Source organism: Dunckerocampus dactyliophorus, chromosome 3 (assembly GCF_027744805.1).
Source record: "Dunckerocampus dactyliophorus isolate RoL2022-P2 chromosome 3, RoL_Ddac_1.1, whole genome shotgun sequence".
Taxonomy (NCBI): Eukaryota; Metazoa; Chordata; class Actinopteri; order Syngnathiformes; family Syngnathidae; genus Dunckerocampus; species Dunckerocampus dactyliophorus.
Genome location: NC_072821.1, coordinates 748,183 through 771,998, shown reverse-complemented (window position 1 = coordinate 771,998; position 23,816 = coordinate 748,183). Strand labels below are relative to the sequence as shown.

The 23,816-nt window shown below is 42.1% G+C and overlaps 1 protein-coding gene across 1 annotated transcript; it reads left to right on the top strand.

Annotated features, from left to right (window-relative positions):
* Positions 1-14,649: 14,649 nt before the first annotated feature.
* On the top strand, positions 14,650-23,710 carry LOC129178928 (COUP transcription factor 2-like). Its single transcript, XM_054771626.1, has 3 exons — positions 14,650-15,487; positions 16,884-17,408; positions 20,018-23,710. Exons 1-3 carry the CDS (start codon positions 15,043-15,045, stop codon positions 20,290-20,292), a joined length of 1,245 nt encoding a protein of 414 aa, XP_054627601.1. The 5' UTR covers positions 14,650-15,042; the 3' UTR covers positions 20,293-23,710.
* The last annotated feature ends 106 nt before the right edge of the window (positions 23,711-23,816 follow it).

Here is a 23,816-nt window from a genome sequence, read left to right as displayed (position 1 = left end):
CTTTCTGTTTTACATTTGTGGCACGCTGCCCTCGTGCACACGCCTCCAGCTTCCTCGCCGCCATGCGGGGTCGCGGCCGGGACACATGTTTTGTAAGAAGACAGGATTCTGCGTTTGTCTTTAATGTGCGCTAAATGGAACACGACTGTCATTATAGCGCACAGCTAGTGTGTAGTGTAGTGGTCCATGTGTTAGTTAGGACAGGATTATATTATACACAGTCTAGTGTGTAGTGTAGTGGTCCATGTGTTAGTTAGGACAGGATTATATTATACACAGTCTAGTGTGTAGTGTAGTGGTCCATGTGTTTGTTAGGACAGGATTATATTATACACAGTCTAGTGTGTAGTGTAGTGGTCCATGTGTTTGTTAGGACAGGATTATATTATACACAGCCTAGTGTGTAGTGTAGTGGTCCATGTGTTTGTTAGGACAGGATTATATTATACACAGCCTAGTGTGTAGTGTAGTGGTCCATGTGTTTGTTAGGACAGGGTTGATAGTTTCCCCCCATCATAGTCATTGATACCATCTGTTTGTTGCATCATGTAACTGGCAGTCTATTCACATCCACACATAATACAAAGCTGTAGGTCAGTTCACGTAATATGCAGGGTAAACATTTATCAGTCCAGTCACATATATTGTAGACATCTTCTGCCTGTCCATTCACATACACATGTTGCATGTACATTCACATAATGTTGACATTTTTGTCAGTCCATTAGCAAATCTGCAGTATGTAAACATATGTAGGTCCACTCACATACACGTAAAGTAAACATCTGGCCATTCACATACCCCCAATGTCTGTCCATTCACGTATACATAGAATGTAAACATCTGTCTGTCCTTTCACATACACACGATGCACACACTTGTCCATTCACATACAATGTACACATTTGCCTGTCCATTCACATATAACTGTAATGTAAACATGTAGGTCCGTTCAAATACACAAATAATGTACACATCTGTCTGTGCATTTGCATGCAAGCATACATAATGGAACGTGTCTGTCCAGTCAAATACGCATCATGTAAACTGGTATGTCCATTCACATAGATACTGTACATCATGTAAGATTGTATGTCTACTCACATACATGCTGTACATCATGTAAACTGGTATGTCCATTCACATACACACTGTACATCATGTAAACTGGTATGTCCATTCACATAGATACTGTACATCATGTAAGATTGTATGTCCATTCACATACATGCTGTACATCATGTAAACTGGTATGTCCATTCACATAGATACTGTACATCATGTAAGATTGTATGTCCATTCACATACATGCTGTACATCATGTAAACTGGTATGTCCATTCACATACACGCTGTACATCATGTAAACTGGTATGTCCATTCACATACACGCTGTACATCATGTAAACTGGTATGTCCATTCACATACACGCTGTACATCATGTAAACTGGTATGTCCACTCGCATACACGCTGTACATCATGTAAACTGGTATGTCCATTCGCATACGCCCTGTACATCATGTAAACTGGTATGTCCATTCACATACATGCTGTACATCGTGTAAAATTGTATGTCCATTCACATACATGCTGTACATCATGTAAACTGGTATGTCCATTCACATACACACTGTACATCATGTAAACTGGTATGTCCATTTGCATACGCCCTGTACATCATGTAAACTGGTATGTCCATTCACATACACGCTGTACATCATGTAAACTGGTATGTCCATTTGCATACGCCCTGTACATCATGTAAACTGGTATGTCCATTCACATACATGCTGTACATCGTGTAAAATTGTATGTCCATTCACATACATGCTGTACATCATGTAAACTGGTATGTCCACTCGCATACACGCTGTACATCATGTAAACTGGTATGCCCATTTGCATACGCCCTGTACATCATGTAAACTGGTATGTCCACTCGCATACACGCTGTACATCATGTAAACTGGTATGTCCATTCACATACACGCTGTACATCATGTAAACTGGTATGTCCATTTGCATACGCCCTGTACATCATGTAAACTGGTATGTCCACTCGCATACACGCTGTACATCATGTAAACTGGTATGTCCATTCACATACATGCTGTACATCGTGTAAAATTGTATGTCCATTCACATACATGCTGTACATCATGTAAACTGGTATGTCCATTCACATACATGCTGTACATCATGTAAACTGGTATGTCCATTCACATACATGCTGTACATCATGTAAACTGGTATGTCCATTCACATACACGCTGTACATCATGTAAACTGGTATGTCCAGTTAGGATAGTGTGGGATATTTCCTACTTGCCAGCGGTCTTTGAATGCAGCGCGAGGCCTCGTATTTTGATGTCATGCAGACGGCTGACCTGATTCACCTCCTCGCCTCGTTTAGGGAGAAAAAAGGAGCGTGTGAGTCAGTGACGGGGGTCCAATTATCCTCTCATGCAAACAACAGCAAGGCTCTTTCTTTGTGAATCGCAAATGGTCTGTCCTGACTGCGCTCACTTCTAATCCTGTGATCCATCATGTCCGCTGCTCAGACGAAGCCCTCAGAGGATTAGCATGGGCGTGTTTGCGTACTGTATATGCATGGGGGGGCATTATTTGTCGTAATGAGTCACTGTGGTTCTCTTCCTTCCAAGGAAAAAGGCTGTTTTCTCTCCTACGATTGTTTTCTGTTTTGCAGCAATGCTCTCCTTTCTGAGGCTCGGTCCACTTGCAGCGTCATCCGTTACTCTGCTGATGATGAGCGAGACAGCCGACTGCCACCGCATGTTCCTGCAGGGCATTCATCTCGCTAATCACCACGCACGCCTCCTCGAAGCCTCGCCCGCTCGTTTGGCTCCCGGGTGAGGATGGCGAAGCCCGCAGAGCCCTCCATAATCATTGGCACCCCTGGTTACGATGCCTTCTTTGGCTTCTCATAAACACATTTTTTTCTATCAAATGTGGAACCAAAAAGAACAAAAAGAGGAAAATCCAAGCTTTAATTCAAGTGTGTTTATTCCGTGGGGAAATGAACCCCACATTAAGGAATAATGATTTGACATGGAATCATGTGAGCCACAGCTAGTAGCATCCCTGATGCTCATACTCGATACAGCAAAACAGCACCTGATCTTCTTCTGTCATGCTTCACAAGATGGGAGAACACAGAAAGAGGGATCTTCGACCGTTCCTCTCCGCACGATCTCTCTAAATCAGGGGTCACCAACGTGGTGCCCGCGGGCACCAGGTAGCCCCCACGACCACATGAGGTGCCCGCAAGCCTGCTTTTCATTCAGGTGTTCAGTTAATAATGAAAGAAGAGTAGAAAGAAATGCATTGTGAAATACAACATGTGAGTTGTGGACACCAGCATTTTGTTCATGTTCTGGTAAAACAAGCATATTCGCTTTGTTTGGGTTGAAAATAAGCTCTGAAAATAAATGTTAGAAAAATGAGTAACTCTTGGCCATTTTCATTTTGGAAAAGTAGCTCTCACAAGGACAAACGTTGGTGACCCCTGGTCTAAATCATCCAGCGACCTGGGCCCTCCCCTCTTCTGCTCACTCCACAGCTTCTCAATGGGGTTGAGGTCTGGGGACTGGGATGGCCATGGGAGGAGCTTGATCGTGTGTCTGGTGGACCATTTCTGTGATTATTAAAGGGTGATTATCTTGCTGAATGACGCTGTGATGACCCATCTTCAGCTTTTGGGCAGAGGCCACCAGATTTTGCTGTGAAACTTCCTGGTATTTCAACGCGTCCACGACGCCGTGCGCACTAACACGGTTTCCGGGGTCTTTGGAAGAGAAACAGGCCCTCAGCATCACCGGTCCTCCTCATACTTCACTGTGGCCATGAGGTGCTTTTCTGCATACTCACCTTCTGTGTCGCGCCAGACCCACTGAGGGCGTTTGTTGCCAAAAAGCTCTATCTTGGTCTCATCTGACCAAAGCACCCGGTCCCTCTCCAGACGTTCACGTTTATGATTGGGAGTGAGAAAGGTTTATTCCGTGCATGCCTCCCAGACAGCTTCTTGGCATGTAGATAGCACCTGATTGTTGTTGTGGAGACTTCGTGACCCCAAGATCAGGTCTGAAGCGTCTCTGACCTCCCCTCTTCCTGCTGTCATGAAGTCAGCAATGCAGCACGGTGACAAAGTGGAACGCTGGCCTGTGGAAACAAACACGCCGTCCATCAACATCTCCTCTGCCGTCTTTAGAAGGAGTGAAAAAGTCTGAATTACGTTTGGAAAAGTGAGAGTCAAGTTTGGCCACGCCTTCTGCTGTCAACATGTTAAGCGCCAGTCCGTGTGAATCACACTCGTTTACGCGAGCCGACCTCCACAATCAGCTGTGTCGCTCAGGCAGAGACACGGCGTGGAACCCGAGTGCCTCCTGGCCTTGGCACACTTGTCTGATCACATATGGCGTCACCTAGCATGGTGGCACCACCACCGCTAGCTGATCCACACCTAGAAGACACGCTAAACCCTGTCCAACCTAATGGGTGCCATGTATCACACGTAACATTAAGGAGTGGAACAGGAGGACAACAACACTAGCATAGCTAAGTGAGCTAAAGTGCTAACATTACTGTGAAGGGAAAATCTGCTGCTAGCTTCATGGTAGACGAGACACGTTCTTTGAGAATAACGAGAGTTACAATTTAATGCATGCAAGGAGACAAATCAATACAAAAACCACATACAGTAATCCCTCGTTTATCACGGTCAATTGGTTCCAGACACGACCGTGATAAGTGAATTTCCGCAAAACAGGATTCCTGTTTTATAAATGGAATATTTTTGTAGCTGGAGCATAGAAAACCTGTTTATGGCCTTCTAAATGTGTTTTTTGAAACATTATTAGAGCCCTGTAGACATGACATAACACCCCTATAGTCAGCTTTACACTGCTATTACCCAATATAGTAGACATAATAAGAGAAAATAAGAATTATTAGACATGAATAAGACATCACATGTCGGGGTGCTCCGATTGATGGGCCACCGATCAGCATCGGCCGATTTCAGTGAAAAAGCACACCGATACTGTGCTTTTTAATGCCGATCAGCTCCGCCCCAATTGCAGCATCCAGCCTATAATGACCGTCTCCCTCACAATTTCACCTGCTCAGTTACCCAAGGCTGTTTGTATCAGGTGATAAGCATGTGGAGGACGTGTTTTGGAGGCCTCAAGCAGGCAATGATAGCTGGTATCTTAGCAGAAATACATTCTGTATGTATGATTTCATGGGAACAACACATTTTATGAATGCAACAAGGAAGCGTACTTCCCTCACACTTTTACTGCAACATCATGCTAGCTTAGCCTGCTCGCTCAAGAAAAACAAAATGATCAAACTGACAGCTCTCCGCGTCTGTCGCTGACCGACAGATAGTTGGCAGCGCTTTTAAGATGTGTAGCGAAGCTTCTTCCTCACCTGGCTAGGGGCGGGTCAGAGGTGGGGTCGTGTCCATGAGGAAGGAGGCTTCATGCTGTCATCAAAAGACGCCTCTTCTCCCAAAAAGGGGAGCAAACAAGTGAGGGAGACGATGGATTTTTTTTGCGGTTTGGTGCTGCTGAAGAAGCTCCATGGACACACGTGACTCGTGGAAGGTCGTTACGACCTCCATTCTGCATCATAAGAAGACCTTTTATCGAACTATAACTCAGAACTATTCCGAACAAATCGACTGATTCAATGTTAAAGAACATTTGCTAGCAATAAAATCACTCTGTATTGTTTAGAAAACACAACAGGCTTTAAGTACGCAGCACGTCTTTATCTTACGATGGATAATGAGCGCTACACGGGGTCAAGGGTTAAGCAGGACTTAAGCAAGTGCTAATGAGGCTGCCGGTGGGTGGGTCAGGGGGTGGCCATGTAGGGAGATGGGACGGTGAGGGAGGGGTCAGGGTCACAGGTGACACGGGGGGGGTGCGAGGCCCACTTGTCCTAACGGTCGGGCTGCAGTGTGGCCGCCACTTGACCCCGCTGGGAGTGATCACATGGTTCCCAAGATGGCGTATATGGTTATTTTCAGTATAAAAGCACCTGGCTTCAAATTTTGAAGCCGGATTGGATGAAAGTTGACGTTACGTCACATCTACACTGGCGTGAAGAAGGGTGCGCCCCCCTCCTGATTGCTTATTTGTTTGCATGTTTGTCACTTAAATGTTTCACATCATCAAACTAATGTAAATATGAGCCAATGACAACACAACTCAACACTTTATGCACTTTTTAAATCAAACTTGTTATTATTGAGGGGGAAAACATCCAAAGCTGCATGTCCCTGTGTGGAAATACTGTAAATACTGGAAATACTGGAAATATTGTGAATATTGTAAATACTGTAAATACTGGAAATACTGTAAATATTGTAAATACTGTAAATATCAAAACAACTAAAATATACTCCATCAATAAATATATATTCAAATCCCAATTCATCCAAAAAAAAAGGAGTTTCACAATTCGAATATGTAAATATTTTCTGCCAATGAAGTGCTATTTAAATGGAATAATCCGCAGACCCCACAAGAGCAAACGTACAACTAAAGCACACACGTACACGCTCCTGCGTGGAGCGCACCATCGGTGTACTCGAGGGATGCTGGATGTGTTTGGACGCTGCAGGTGGAAGGCTGCTCTACACACCAGAAAAGGTACAGTAGGTTTTGTAGTATTTAATATTAGGTTTTACTTTATTTATGCTCTGGAATGTCAAAAAAATAAGAGGCAAAGATTCTGATTCTTTGTTTGTGCTCTCATTAATCCAGGAATTCTCCATTGCAAATATGTTTTATTTGGTCAACTGGATAAATCATTGATTCTCTGTTCTTGCAGGTGTGCAGGATCATCAGAATAACATCGCAATGAAACGATGTGGTTCATTGGTGTGTCTATTGCGCACGTAGCACCCCCAGATAACGACATGCGCCCCCAGCCACGTCTTGAGCCAGAGCACGGGGCTGCTGTATTAATTAGGCAGCGTCTAATCAAATGGAACCACAGAAAAAATACATTGTCACACACAAACTATGTATTTTGACTTTATTTTTCCATCATGATTGTGTAAATATTTTCTAGAGTTTCCCAAATGGTTTGGAGTGTCGTAGCAATTTGAGAACGTGAGTGTGCTATTTGTTGTTGACTGTCCAGTACAGCATCAGAGATGATTCTGGGGTGACGGGAGGAAGCAGACACTTGTGTCGGAGTCCTGGCTCGTGTCGGGGTTCGGGCCCGAGTCGGGATTTGTTCTTCTGTTATCGCCTGTGTTTTCTGTCTGTGTCTGTGTGTTCCTCTGAAATCAAATGAAAGAGATACAGAAATAAATAAAACCCAATTAAAAGTCTAAATTTGAAGTGTGGAATTATAAGAGAACCACAAAGGCCCCAAAGTTTGGTAACAAAGACAGGACAGCATCAATTTGAAAGGCATTTAAAATGTTAAAATAGCAAAATGTGATCACCAGCTTCGGAATCAGATATGAAAAATAAAAAGTCCACATCCGTATCCAGGGCCTGGGTGTTTGGAACCCCACTGACGGATGTCTCCCAGATGATGGCGATGATTCTCTCATCCACCTGGGAGGGGCCTGCACTGATTGATGGCCCGCCTCCTGTTTCCTCCAGATCCCTCCGGTGCAGTCCAATCTTTTTTTTTGAGTCTATTTTAAGTCAAAACACTTCTTTTTAACCTCTGCGGTGGCGCGTTTCTCCGTGGAAACGGCATTTATGTTTCCTGCAATGGTGCTCCATGCCGACTCTTTTTGGATGGCCTGATGACCGGTGGATACACGTGAAAATAAGGTGGTCTTGTGTTCGCTCACTCCTTGTAAAAGCACCTCTATTTCAGTACAATTGAACTTTTTCTTTCGTTTGTTGTCCAGCTGCTCCTCAGTCTTGCCCTTGCGCGTTGCCATCTCCGCCTCCAGCTGCCTGTTGCGCACGGCACATTTTTTACCTTATATAGGAAATAATAGGCGGTGACCTATGCAAATTAGGCCTCACATGCACGGGCATCGCAGTTGGCATTCATCAACCTAAGAACACCGGTGCGAACGATTATCCCTACTTAAGAACGTGTCCTGAATGTGGCACAGTTTCCAACCCGCGCCTTCTTAAGTACACTTCTTAAGAAGACTTTTAAGAAGATGTTCGTGAATGAGGCCCAATGTTCCCGACTCAAATGTTTTCTCTCACATTACGAACGACTGCCGTTATTATACGGAGGAGCAATACAACAACATCTTCATCAACGACCACAAGTTATCCATCATCCACATAAACAGCAGAAGCTTGAACGCAAACTTTACTAATATTAAACAATATTTGAATCAATTCAAAGAACCTTTCAAAGTAAAAGCAATCTCAGAAGCTTGGATCAATGCCAACAAAGGAATGGACTTCGAGCTGGAAGGATATGAAATGACGTGTGCAAACAGGAACAATGCAAATGGAGGAGGTGTGGCCGTATACGTGGACAAACATCTGAACTACAAAATGGTCAAGAATATGTCATTTGTCATTGATAACATTTTAGAATGCATAGCGATTGAAATCTGTAAAGAAAAAAACAAAATGTGTTAATAAGTTGTGTGTACAGAACTCCAAAGTCAAAGATTGGAATGTTTGAGGATTGGATTAAGACAACGTTTACAGACATACAGGAGGTCAGAAAACTATTTTCATATGTGGAGACTTCAATATTGACCTCTTGAACTCACACAAGTGCAAGGAAACAGATGACTTTATAGATACAATGTATAGCTTGAGTTTATATCCTAAAATCATTAGACCAAGTAGAATAACAGACCACTGTGCCACCCTCATCGATAATATATTCACCAATGACTTTGATAACAACACCATCAGTGGCCTGCTAATTAGTGACATCAGTGATCATCTTCCAGTGTTTACAATCTACAATGAACATTATAAGAAAAAACAGGCGGAGGCAAAAAAGACTTTTCAAAGATTGCGTACAGAGGACAACATCCGTGCCTTCAAGATAGGTCTAGAAGAACAAAGTTGGGAGAGTGTCTACAGTGCAACAGATGTGGACGAGGCATATGACAGCTTCCTTGGTACTTATATGGAGCTCTACGATAAGAACTGTCCCTGGCAAGAAAAGCCCAAGAAGCAAAAGAAAAACCAGCAGCCATGGATGACAAAAGGACTAAAAAACGCCTGTAAGAAGAAGAACACATTATACAGGACATTTATCATTCAACAGACTAAAGAAGCAGAACAAAAGTATAAGACATACAAAAACAAGTTGACAACTATCTTGAGAGTGTGTAAGAGGGAATATTATAGTCACGTACTAAATAAGAACAAAAATAACATGAGAGCAACTTGGGGCATCTTAAATAGTATTATAAAGAACAATGTTAAGAAAGCAGACTATCCTCCCTATTTCATGGTTGGAAACACTTACAGGAATGACATGAATGCGGTAGCTGAAATGTTTAATGAATATTTTGTAAATATTGGACAAAAACTGGAAGAGGAAATTCCAAAACAAGACACAATTGATGAAGGGATTGATATTATTGATAGGAATCTTAATTCTATGTTTCTCACTGCTGTAACCAAAAAGGAGATCACTGACATTGTTAACCATTTTAAGGCAAAAACATCAACTGATTGTCATGGAATGGAAATGGAAACAATTAAAAGGGTCATCAATGAGATCGCAGACCCGTTAACATATATTAGTAACTTATCATTTCAGACTGGAATATTTCCAAGCAAAATGAAAACAGCCAAGGTGGTTCCAATTTTCAAAAAAGGAGACAAACACCAATTTACAAATTATCGACCAGTTTCCTTGTTACCACAATTCTCGAAAATTGTGGAGAAGCTATTTAATAATAGGTTGGACAAATTTATTAATAAGAATGAATTATTGGCAAGTAGTCAATATGGTTACAGAGCCAACATTTCAACTTCTATGGCACTGATGGAAATCACGGAGGAAATCACGACTGCTATGGACAACAGAAGATGTGCAGTTGCTGTATTCATGGATCTGACAAAAGCTTTCGATACAATTCATCACAATATTTTAATATCAAAATTAGAAAGGTACGGAATTAGAGGACTAGTTTTGAATTGGGTTAAAAGCTACCTAGCAAAGAGGAAACAGTTTGTAAAGCTAGGAGAATACACATCTGGGAGTTTATACACCACGTGTGGAGTACCCCAGGGGTCCATACTGGGACCAAAACTGTTCAATTTGTATTTAAACGACATTTGTAAAATTACAAAAAATGTAGAATTGGTCTTATTCATGGATGATGCCACCGCTTTTTGTTGTGGAGAAAGCACACAAGAACTCATTAAAAAGGTCAAGGATGAAAAGGTCATATTAAAGTCATGGTTTGACAGGAACAGATTATCTCTGAACTTAAATAAAACTAAAATAATGCTATTTGGAAATAGCAGAAGGGAGATGTACTAGCAAATACAAATTAATGGAGTGGATATTGAAAAAGTGGAAGAATATAAATTCCTGGGGGTCATAATAAATGAAAAAATGAGTTGGAAATCTCATATTAAAAATATACAACAAAAGGTGTCGAGAAATACTTCAATATTGAATAAAGCAAAATATGTTCTTGATCATAAATCACTCCACACTCTGTACTGTTCCTTAGTATTAGCATATTTACTGTATTGTGTGGAGATATGGGAAATAATTACAAAAGTAATCTTCACTCACTCACTGTACTGCAAAAAAGATGGTGAGGATCATTCATAATACCAAGTATAGACAACATACACACCTTTATTTTTAATATCACATATTAGTGAGGATCATTCATAATACCAAGTATAGACAACATACACACCTTTATTTTTAATATCACATATTAAAGTTTGCAGGTTTAGTATTCTTTCAAACCGCTAGAATAATGTATAAAGTTAATAATAACTTGTTACCCAAAAACCTCATACAGTATTTCTCAATCATAGAGGAGAAATATGATCTTAGAGAAAAACTAAAGTTAAAACATTTATATGTGAGAACTACGCTGAAAAGCCACAGCATTTCCGTGTGTGGAATTAAACTATGGAAGGGATTGAGTAAGGAAGTCCAACAAAGTCCAGAGATGAGCACATTCATAAACAATACAAGCAGTTGGTGTTTGCTAAATACAAGCAGAAGAGTCTTCATCATCACAATGATCTTCTGTCAGGTTCCTTTATTTATTTATTTATTTATTGATTTATTTATTTTTTCGTTTTTCTTTAAGGAAAAAAAAAGTAAAAAAAGAAGAAAAAAAAGGTTTGTTTCTTTATTCATATTTATTTTATATATAAATATATATACATATATATTTATATATATATACATTTTTTGTGGTCTTACTGTTATTTATGATGTATTATTATTCTGATTATCATAGAAAACATGACATGGAATACAGGAAGTGAACAACATGTACTGTACTAGATGTAGAATGGATGGGGGTAGGATTAGATTCAAGATTGAGTTTTATTGTCATGTGCATGGTAAAACAGCAGTTATACTATGCAATGAAATTCTTATTCTGTTCATTCTCCCAAGAAAAGAAAGAAAACACAAGAAAGAATAAGAACATAAGAAACATAAACACATATACATAAATACCAATAAATTAAGCAACAAAAACAGAAGAGACATTAATACAAATAAATAAATAAATGAATGAATGAATAAATAAATAAATAAATAAAGTGCTATGAGTGTGTGCGTGTGTTGAGTGCGGCGTGTGTGAGTGCTTCGTTGAGAAGCCTGATGGCCTGTGGGTAAAAGCTAAATAATAAATAAATAAATAAATAAGCTTTGCTTCTTGCTACTCCTTTTGGACATGTGGAAGTGTGAAAGGATGATTCATGAGATGTATTCCATTGGTACGTTCATGTTCAAATAAACTAAACCAAACCAAACCAAAAGTGATGGAAATTTCGGCTCTTTTTAGAGAGCGGGTTCCTTAGGCTCGGCTCAGGAAAAAGAGTCGGCTCTTTAGATGTTTTGTTGTCTTTATTGAAATTGATCAGCAAATGATGTGTATGGTCTCAAATGAATTACTAATAAAGCCAACATGATATCAAATGTTTACTCATGAAATAGACAACCTCAACAAACAGCTACAAAAATATATGACACAGAGACACACCGTGAGCCTCGGAAACTCACCGTACTCCGCCTGTCAAGCGTTTGCTCTCCAAATGCCGCATTAAATTCACGCTTTTCAACGTGCCACCCCCGCAAGATACTTTTTGAGCCATGTGTTGGCAGTTAAGTTCCACGCGGCAGACATGATTGCTTGACATGATTGGCAGACATGAGAAATCCGATTGGAGCGTTCCTACCTTTAATTGCACACATGAGTCGTAGTGATCATAAAATCACCGTCTAGCCTGGCCCCGCCCACCTCTCTTGCTCACCATCATGGTGGACCTTCTGCTCCACGGCGTACGACGCTCCGCTCCACTCATTTGCAAAAGAGTCAACTGTCCAATTCTAGTGTCCTTGGTTCTTATCTTAATTAATTTTTCTTTATTCTCAAAATATTGTAATACTCCGTAACAGGCATTGCCTGAGACAGCTGTGAAAAGTAAGGACTTATTAACCTTTGGCCTTGTACAAAGGCAATAAGACAACTTTTTTTTCCTAATTGTTTTTTCTCAAAAATTTACAAAATTATTCTTGTACATTTGTACCTTTTTTTCTCGTAAATTTACAACTTTGTTCTCACAAATTTATGAGTATTTTCTTGTAAATTTATGGCTTTATTCTTGTAATACGTTTGTGTAGGCTCTCAGTCGTACAGGAGTTGTCCATCGAGGGAAAGGCTTCTTGAGACGTCATCTGTACTTCTGTGAAGAAGGTGTCGGACGTTTCGCTCCTCATCCAAAGAGCTTCGTCAGCGAACTAATAAGTGCTGGTAGCTTAGGCCTTAAATACAGTAAGAGTGGGCGGTATTGGTGTGCCAACACCCTCCTCCTATTGGTTCCTTACACTAAGCCTGGGCGGAGTAGTGGTATAATCCTCTCCTGCTATTAACACCTCCGATAAAAGGGAAGTGTCGCTCCCTGTAGTTGGGTATGAACGACTCTAATGCTGGAGAAAAGGAGACACAACATGTCCAGAGAGCACTCTCAACCTGTGGGTACCCGCGGTGGGCTTTTAACAAATGTCAAAAGAAGAGAGTAGGGAAAGAAACCCAAAAGCCCACAGAAGCAAAAAGGAGAGGAGTGGTAGTCCCTTATGTAGCGGGGGTCTCCGAAAAACACCAGAGGATCTTATGGCAACACAAAATTCCTACCTATTTCAAACCAGTAAATACCCTGAGACAAAAATGAGTGCATCCTAAAGACAAGGCTCCAAACCAGAAACAGAGCAATGTGGTCTATTCCATCCACTGTAAAGATGAGGAATGCAAAGAGCACTACATTGGGGAAACTAAGCAAATGCTCCAAAAAAGGCTTTATCAATATCGCAGGGACAATTCTAGTGGTCCTCAATCAGCAGTACATCTACACCTGAAAGCTACCAATCACTCTTTTCAGGACAGCAAGGTAAAGATTTTGGCCAAAGAAAACAGATGGTTTGAAAGAGGAGTAAAGGAAGCTATTTTTGTCAAACAACAGAACCCATCATTGAATCGGAATGGTGGTTTGAGGTTTAATTTGGACCCTGTGTTCAGCAGGTTACTGAGACCAAAACCCACAGCTCTTAGTCTTGCAAATGAGGTGGAGCCAGGGCCGAGCCAGAACAATAGATGCTAATGAGCCAGTATCAGAGTCGTTCATACCCAATTCAGGGAGCGACACTTCCCTTTTATCGGAGGTGCTAATGGCAGGAGAGGATTAGACCACAACGCCGCCCAGGTTTAGTGTAAGGAACCAATAGAAGGAGGGTGTTGGCACACCAATTCCGCCCACTCGTACTTGTATTTAAGGCCTAGGCTACCAGCACTTATTAGTTCGCTGACGAAGCTCTTCAGATGAGGAGCAAAACTTCTGACACCTTCTTCACAGAAGTACAGGTGACGTCTCAAGAAGCCTTTCCCTCGTTTATTCTTGTAAGTTTATGACTTTTTTCAAAGCAGTATCCCAAGTACAAAAATACATACAACCACGGATAACAATAAATTTCATTTTCAGCGGAATCCTCACTCAGTGCAGGCATCGGAACAGCAATCAAATGAAATCTCCGAGGTGAAACACTCCCAACACACAAAATAATCATCAAACTGACTAATTTGTTCATAGGATGACCACAGAACAACTTCATGCTCTGCCTCCTTTCTGCTCCTTGTGCCGTGAGACATTCAGGCGCACTCGTAAGCTAAGCCATATCGTAAGCTATATCTTTAAATAGTGTTGGTTTTTGCTTTATTGTTCTTTAATAATTAATATATCAATAGATAACAGATCAATAGATAGATGTTAGTTCAATGGCTGGATAGCTAACATAGCAAAAAGTAATCGGTATGTTTTGGGGCTACCGCTAGGGGGCATCATGTTACTGTTGTGTGGGTCTGATTTGTTCTGCTCTCAGATCAGCCCCCTCTCCCAGGCCACGCCTCCCAAACAATCGTCACTGGCGATGACGTCACGACGCCACGCTCTGCTCCTGTTTTTCAGTGGAGTGGAACCACAGCATCTTCATCATCATCATCAGCAGCAGCAGCAGCAGCAGCACCCTCCATCCAGCGCGTGCACCTCTTCTTCTTCTTCTGCATTTTCTTGGTGCTACTTTGGGGAGCAAGACGCGCCAGGAAAGCCGGGGGAAGACGTGTCATCAGCCTTAGGCCACTTTGGGAACATGTCTTTTTGTCTTTTAGAATGACGCCGTGCATCTTCATGCATCTTCCTCTCCCTCAGTGGACGTTCCCCACGAGCTTTTCTTTTGGAATTTAAGAGAACCTCGGAGTTGTTTTCTGCCACTTGGTACCGCGTTAGAGCGACCATAAAGTGAATTTCAGAAAATAAAAAAACACAAGCCAGAGGAAACTTTTGGCGGACATGGCGATGGTAGCGTGGAGGAACCCCGAAGAGGGGACGCTGTCCTCCGCGGTGTCGCAGGTCGCTCCTCTGGCCCTGCCGGCTCACATCAACCCGCCGACTTCCCTGGAGGCGACGAACCCGCCCGGCGGCCCGGTGGTGGCCGCCTCCGGCACCTCCAACATCTCCTCCAACACCACCAGCTCCTCGTCGTCGTCTTCCTCCTCGTCAGACAAGCAGTCCACCCCCCAGGTGGAGTGCATCGTTTGTGGGGACAAGTCCAGCGGGAAGCACTACGGCCAGTTCACCTGTGAAGGCTGCAAGAGCTTCTTCAAGCGCTCCGTGCGTAGGAACCTCAGCTACACCTGCCGCGCCAACCGCAGCTGCCCGGTGGACCAGCACCACCGCAACCAGTGCCAGTACTGCCGCCTCAAGAAATGCCTCAAAGTCGGCATGAGGAGGGAAGGTAAGACTTTTAGGCCTCCATTTTGTTTTTTTTATGAGGATGTTCTAAAAATATAAAGCCTGAACGTGCTAACGCTCACAATACAACAGAATAATTAATTTGTTCCGTCAGATTGTGTTTTTTTTAATTATTAATTTACTAAAAAGCCCTTAGAGGTTTGAGGGTAACTTTAAAACTGACTTTAAAAACGTACATTTGTTAACTTTGCTTCTTTTAGTCGGAAACACATTTGCTAACTTTTAAGTCAAAATGGAAGCTGCAAGGCGCTAGGATCATGTGATTTCACCCAGCCAATCCGAGATGACAAGGAGAAACTACTATTGACTTACAACGAAAGATAAAAATATACCGATACTTTCGTGATTTTAATCAATAAATAATACAATTCATAAATAAGGTAGAATAAATATTATAATTTGGGTTTCCAATGATTTCAATGTAATATAATCAATATAAAGTGTTTATATAAAACCATATTGAAATCAACAGTCAAGGAATGGAATGATCCTTTCCTACATGAAATCCACTTATTCAGTTAGTTAGTGTGATAATATGCTCTTTTAAAATGGGACATTTTAGTAGGTAAAAAAGTAAATAAAGTAATAAACAGTGCATTAAAATGTATATTAAATTGTTCAATTTCAGTGTGAATCCACGTATTGAATGAAGTGATGAATTAGTGTTGAAACATGTCCTGGTGCAATACTTATTATTTCAAGCATACGTATATTATTTAGTCCTGCATTAATTCTGATTATTGTACCTGCAATAATAACCATCATGATAATTATTATTTATCATAATGTCATTATTATTTAATAATCATACTAATTTGATAATATTAGCAAAAAGAACACTAGGCAGTAAAAAATAGACAAAGGAGAGATTAAAAACAGGTCTAAAAAACATGTAGGGGTATTATTATTGTATAGGAAGGGTTAAGTGGTGTGTGTGTGTGTGTGTGTGTGTGTGTGTGTGTGTGTGTGTGTGTGTGTGAGGCCCCAAACTGCAGCCTAAATCTTGTGAGCCAAAGATCATTGATGCAAACGCTGCTGGTGTAAACAAACCCGGATTGAATTCAGATATAAAAAAAAAAAACAAGATTATCACGCGAACAAAAAAAAAGTCCCCGCACACACAAAGTTAACACGCTTGAGCAGAAGCCTGCCTTTGGGGGGAGGGGTGTGTGTGTGTGGGTGTGTGTGTGTGTGTGTGTGTAACAGTCCGGGACGTGAACCAGACAGCGTGAGTCCTAAATTTAGCGCCTCTCCAGAATCCCGCGGGTGTGATGGTGCACACGCTGGCACGCGATGCTCCCGCTGCAGGTTGCGGCCCACAAGCGGAAGCTTCTCTGAGCTTGTCTGACCGTCTCTTGTGTCCCGTGTTCTGGCCGCAGCGGTCCAGAGAGGCCGGATCCCCACCCAGTCCTACCACGGCCAGTTCGCACTCACCAACGGGGACCCCCTGCAGTGCCACTCCTACCTGTCAGGCTACATCTCCTTGCTTCTGCGGGCCGAGCCCTACCCGACCTCCCGCTTCGGCTCGCAGTGCCTCCAGGGCAGCAACATGGTGGGCATCGAGAACATCTGCGAGCTGGCGGCGCGCATGCTCTTTAGCGCCGTGGAGTGGGCGCGCAACATCCCCTTCTTCCCCGACCTGCAGGTGTCGGACCAGGTGGCCCTGCTGCGCCTCACCTGGAGCGAACTGTTTGTGCTCAACGCGGCACAGTGCTCCATGCCCGTGCACGTGGCGCCGCTGCTGGCCGCCGCTGGCCTGCATGCCTCGCCCATGTCCGCCGACCGTGTGGTGGCCTTCATGGACCACATCCGCGTCTTCCAGGAGCAGGTGGAGAAGCTGAAGGTGCTGCACGTGGACTCGGCCGAGTACAGCTGCATCAAGGCCATCGTGCTCTTCACCACAGGTACGTGATGACATCATCATGCTGCGCTACGCCTCACCTCACCTGACGTAATATGACTTTTTATAATACAAATATGGCCCGCGGCCTGCACTTTGGACACCTCTGGTGTCAGAAAACTACTTCCTGTTGTTATGATTATTTTAGAACATTTATCAGGACAGTAAAAAGCAACAGACCAGCGCTGGAAAAAACAAATTACATCAAAACGGACAACCAAAATGTCAAAACTCACCAAAAAATGGGGTTACGTGTTTGTCATTGTGATGAATTTACATTCACGTTCACTAATAATTTATGCAAATAATAAAATAATACATACATACATGTTATATATATATATATATATATATATACATACACATATAGGAACAGTGTAAACTATTTGAAGATCTCACTTTTTTATGAGTGGAAATTCATTTTAGCCTCTCTCAAATTGTACATTTTTATTTTAGGCAAAATGTGGCCTTTTAAGTTGAATTTATTTGCATATTTAATGTTTGGCAATGAGTGTGCTGTATCATTTTTGTCGGTGAAAAACAAACCAGTAGCCAAATGAAACAAACAGGGGCGATGCATTTACTTCCCCTTGGAAAAAGCAGCGCCTTATGTAACCTCTCCACTCAGCGGTGACCTCACGTAACCTCCTGCGGCTTAAAGGGACCGGCAGCACTTTTCAGGAAAGACGCGGCATCCGCACGTTGATGGTATTTGATGAATGTTGAACGTAGAAATAGAAAGAATCAACTCATCTTCCTGTCAGCGAGACAATAAAGTCCCTGCCTGCTGCTTTTGTTTGTGAATGCTTCTATTTAACTCCCATTAGCTTGTTTTTACAAATATATTTCCCATGTCTTGTAGAAGCCATGCAAAGCAGCATCCGTGTGTGGCGCTTGTATTCCTGTCCACATGAAAGTGGGACACACGTAAGCGTGCGTGTCCTACATTTGATGGCTGCGCCGCCGCCATCTTACAGTGGCGTGCCGTGCCAGGAGGTCAAAGCGGGTCGTGCAGCGTGTTGACGCCGCGCTGTCGCACTCCTGCAGCGCCGGTGACTCATGACTTAATTCATACGTTCAGCATTGTAAAGCTTTGCTGTAGGTTTCAACCGTCAGACCACTGCTCACGTCTTGGCCTCAAAGGTCACGTCTTTATGACTCCCCAGCAGGATTTACATTTCAAATGAAACAGAGACAAAAGTAGGACATACTTTCAGTGCGGGGGCTCTTTCGGTTTTGCTGCTGTTGATTTCATCCACGTTTGTCGCAGGGTTTTTTTGGTGCAATTTCTGTGGTTTTTTTTTTTTTTTTGCACAGCGTATGAAGGCTAGTATAGCTGAGCCTGGCCCTTTAAGAAGCATTGCATTGTGGGAAGTCAAGTGTTGTAGTTCTATGCTTTAGTGGCTGTCTCTCTCTCGTCTGTCTGCACCGCCCATTGTCTCCCGTGTCCTGATTGGCTGGAGACCATTGCCCATCAATCTCCGTCGTGGTGTCTCCTGTTGTGGCCATCACTAGCAAACTAGCTAACCGTGTGAGCTGCTTGCTAACTGCCAATAAACAATAAAAGGAACAGAAGAAGCTAACCGCGTGTGACTCTGAACGCTGCATGGTCGCAACGAAACCCACACAAGATGCTAACCATCACACAAAAAGGTGAACTTGTGGACACGCTGAAGGAATGCAGACGTTGCGGCTGTAATATGTAATATGTTTTAACGAGGATACAAAAACGCTACAGTGCAGCCCAGCGGCGCCAGGACGACAGGCCCGGTCAGAGGAGAGAAATACGCGTGGGTGACTTCATCATTTCTTGTGGGCAACGTGGTAGGTTGATCATTCAAATTCCAAGGAAATGTCAACTTTGAGAGTGTTTCAACAAGACAGAAATATGAAACAATGTTCATGCCTGTCTGAGGAAAGTGTATGGCGGGGGCTTTGCCAGCCTTAAAACATGCCCAATCATTGGAAACAAATCATGTGTGCTATTTTATTACATTAACACAAACATCAAATCAGATACAGATCAGAAATTAAGCATCTGTGACTCATGGCTTTTTTTTTTTTGGAGTGAGGTCGTTAAAAACAGCAGAGCACTACTGTCTATAGAGGATCTTTGAAGAGCGTTTTTTTTTTCAACTAAAATCTAAAACAGCAGAGCGCTCCTGTCATTAAGAGGGGATCTTTGACTTGATTGTTGTTTTTCTGCAGTTAGGTCCTTAAAAACAGCACTCTTGGCATATAGAGGATCTTTGACTAGCTTTGTTTCCCAACAAATTTCTAAAAAGATCAGAGCACTTCCGTCATATAGAGGATCTTTGACTTGAGTACAGTTGCTTAAAAACAGTAGTGCTCCTCTCATGTAGAGGATCTTTGACAAGTATTTTTACAGTAGGTCCTTAAAAACAGCAAAGTGCTCCTGTCATTAATAGAACTTTGACTTTTTTGCAGTTTGGTCGTTAAAAACAGCACTCTTGGCATATAGAAGATCTTTGACTAGCATATTTATTGGAGGTGCTTAAAAACAGCAGAGCGCCCCTGTCATAGAGAGGACCTTTGATGAAGGAACTGAAGTCATTTGTCCTGATGTCAAACAAACATTGTTGTTCCTTCCAGACGCTTGCGGGCTGTCAGACGCGCCCCACGTGGAGGGTCTCCAGGAGAAGTCCCAGTGCGCCCTGGAGGAGTACGTGAGGAGCCAGTACCCCAACCAGCCCACCCGCTTTGGAAAACTGCTGCTGCGTCTGCCGTCTCTGCGCTCCGTCTCGTCCTCCGTCATCGAGCAGCTCTTCTTCGTCCGCCTGGTGGGCAAGACCCCCATCGAGACCCTCATCCGGGACATGCTGCTGTCGGGCAGCAGCTTCAACTGGCCTTACGTGCCCATGCAGTAGGGGGGGAGCCCAGAAGACTGACTGATGGATGTTTGGGAGGTAATCTTCACGCGGCGTCTTTCTGCCAGACAGTTCTGAGATTATTGTGGACATTTTTTGCAGTGTTTTCTTTTGAGAATAACAATATTTATTATTTATCATCCTTCCCTTCATATCTTCCTCTTGTGTTGCTTTCATGTGTTTTATACGTTGCAGACATGGCACTTTTGTCTTTTTGGATGAAAAAAAGGAACATTTGACACAACAAGCACACTAAACCTTCAAGCTTGACTTGCCCGCACCAACAAAGACCGCGTGAGTGGGGGGGTGTGATGCCACTAATCAGCGTCTGCAGCAGTAAAGTCATTACTTTTGCAACATGACTTCAGTGCAAAACAAATAGAAACACCTTTTATGTTCTTCTTTCTTTGCAAGCAAATGCAGCCTGCTGTTTTTTGTCCTGGATTTGCTGGTGTTTTAGCAGCCACTTCTGCAGCCAAAATAGCCCTCAAACGTTTCATTCATTGCAACTTTTTTACTTTCTTTACATTCAAAATTGGAACCTTTTCCAGGCAGGATGCATTTCTAATAACTCTGTAGCAGTGTGGTTTCATTTTCTTGGGGGGCGGGGGGTATTATTTATTATTGAAATAACCTTTTTGTTACGTTTATTCTTGAAAGACTTTTAAAGAAAAAGTTTACTTTTTACTCAGAAAAAAAAAGTAATGATATTGCTGCTCGTGCATTACCGAGGCGCGTGTGCGTGTGTGCGTGTGTGCGTGTGTGTATGACCAGCACTGATGTACTGTGAAAGCATAACAATATTGGTACCGTGTTAAATTATAACTCGAGATTTATTACAAAAATAAATCGTAATCAAATAAATTGGATTGATTCTGACAAACGCAAGCACTGGTGTGTGTGTGTGCGCGCGCGCGCGTGCGTGAGTGTGAAATGATGTCTTATTAAGAGGGCCTTCTTGGTGTGTGTTGAATTTAATGTTACACAATTTTTAAAATAACAATACGTCAAATGGAAAAAAACATTAGAATGTGTCATTTGTCTCCCCGAATACTAGCACTAAATACTACCACTAAAAGTACACGTAAGGATATTTTTACTGTGTTTAAGGAATTTCACCTTTTATTTCTTTAAATGTATTTCATTTTTTTAATTACGTATTTTATGATTACAACTTTTTTTGCTTCTATTTCATTTTTCAAATGAGTGACTTTAGGAATTTAAGTTCGTAATGTTTTGATGATAATGATGGCCGACGTTTCTAAATCATATCTTTACAATTTACCACCAATTTGAAAGAATGTTGTCCGCATGCTGGACAGGAAGTTGAGCTGTGATCACGTGATGAAGCCACAGCGGATTAAAGCAGCTTCTTTCTCCATGAGGACCTAATGAGGACCCCCCCACACCCCCATAAGAGCGTCCGGTCAGTCCCATTTAGCCTGAAGACCATGACCATGCCGGGGGGGGGAGGTGTTGCTGCTGTGCGGCTGAGACATGAATGACAACAAGTCTTTTCTTTAGCGCCAAATGGACTTTTCCTCCTAATTGAGACGCTTTGATGAGTTCGGCTGGCGGGCAGCTCGGCTCGCTCGCAGCCAATCAGCTGTCAGGAGAGGACGTGATTAGCCAATCAGATCACTTCTAGTTCCTTCGCGAGCGTCTGATATTTTGGCGATGACACTTCCTGTAAAAGGAAGATATTGAATGAAATATCTACATCATTTATATCTATATTTCATTTTTTTTCATATTTCATCAACAGCTGCAATTGCAAGAAGTGTTTTTGATGGCGTGAAGGCTGCCGACTTGAAAAAGAAACATTCAACGGATTATTTAACATAACAATTAACATCGTTTTATCAAAAGTATTTATAAATAAGTCAGGTTCTAAACTTGTCTGTGGCTCATTTAATTGTAAAGCACACCCCAACTATAAATGGATGTGTTTTTTACAGCTGCTCTAATCTTAAATCGACACCTTCCTGCTTCGTGATTGTTTTTAAAATGAAAATAGAAAGTTTATCATTATAATTCAATTATTATGTATTATTGAAATTGAAGTATTCTGTTACGTATTTATTTATTTATGATGTTCTTATAATATGTTCTTTAGATTCTTTTATATTCTTATTCCTTTTTTCTTATTTTTACTCTCGTATTTTACTTTGTTTTATTTTGACGTGATTACGTTCATGAGGACCTTTGCAAAGCTGCTGGACACGTGAATTTCTCGAGAAGATAAATAAATTGTCTGTTTGTCTAATTATCGGTTTTAAAAATAAAATAGAAAGTCAATCGATCTAGTAATGATCGATGTCAGCCATGGTAGAATAATGTTTCATAGAATCGAATTCCCTAGTAAACAAACCAAGTGGTAGTTTTCTTTTTTCGGAAGCTTCTCCTAATTAAATTGAAATGATTTATTTTATTTTGTCGTTTTTCCGAAGCGACTAAAAAGTGTAAATGTGGTCGGTGGTCGTGAAGATAATCATTCCCATAATTCCATGACTGTACTTTCATGACACGTTTTGATTGTTTGTTTTCCAAGCCGTGTTCTCAGTCTCTCTCTGCAACCTCCTGCAGGGTTTATTCCCATCAATGTTGTTTTATTGTCGCCCGCTTTGTGCTTTCATTTCATTTGTAGCGACGTTTCAGCTTTCGTTTTCAAATGAACACAAAACACCGCGCAAAGCAGAACACCTCTGGGACATTATGTTTAGGTCCATCCGGCACCTCCAGGTTGCTCCTCAGACTGTCCAGGAGCTCATGGATGCCCTGGTCCAGATCTGGGAGGAGATCCCCCAGGACACCATCCGTAGTCTCATTAGGAGCATGCCCCCACGTTGTCAGGCATGCGTACAAGCACGTGGGGGCCACACAAACTACTGACAATCATTTTGAGTTGCTACAATGACATTTTAGCTAAATGGACCAGTGTGCTGCACCATTTTTTCACTTTCATTTTTGGGGTGTCTTTGATTTCCCCCCTCTATAGGGTGATCATTTTCATTTCTATCAAATGATGTGGCATCATTTTGTTACTAATACATCACCCACTTATTATCAGGAAACATATTCAACATCATTTTCCCCCCAGTTTATATATATATACTGTATATGTATACTGTGTATATACTATATACAGTATATATACTGTACATGTGCTGTGCATATATACTGTATACGTGCTGTGTACTCTATATATACTGTATACATGCTGTGTATATATACTGTATACGTGCTGTGTACTCTATATATACTGTATACATGCTGTGTATATATACTGTACACGTGCTGTATATATGCTGATAGCGCCTACAAAGACGTCATCCCCTACGGTGGTCCTATCTGCATCGTAACTGGGGGCTGCTTTGATATGCTGTGATGCACCAACCTGATGTGGTAGAATCCAGGAATTACAGCCAAAGCATGGTGCCCCCCCCCCCCCCCCCCCCCCCCCCCCACACACACACACACATTAAGCCTGTCACGTTTAGAAGGTGCGTTGTCCCTTTAAGAAG

Coding starts and splice junctions, on each gene's coding strand:
- LOC129178928 (XM_054771626.1), top strand. CDS start 15,043: ATGGCGATGGTAGCGTGGAGGAACCCCGAAGAGGGGACGCTGTCCTCC. Junction 15,488..16,883: donor AGTCGGCATGAGGAGGGAAG/GTAAGACTTTTA, acceptor TTCTGGCCGCAG/CGGTCCAGAGAGGCCGGATC. Junction 17,409..20,017: donor CATCGTGCTCTTCACCACAG/GTACGTGATGAC, acceptor TGTTCCTTCCAG/ACGCTTGCGGGCTGTCAGAC.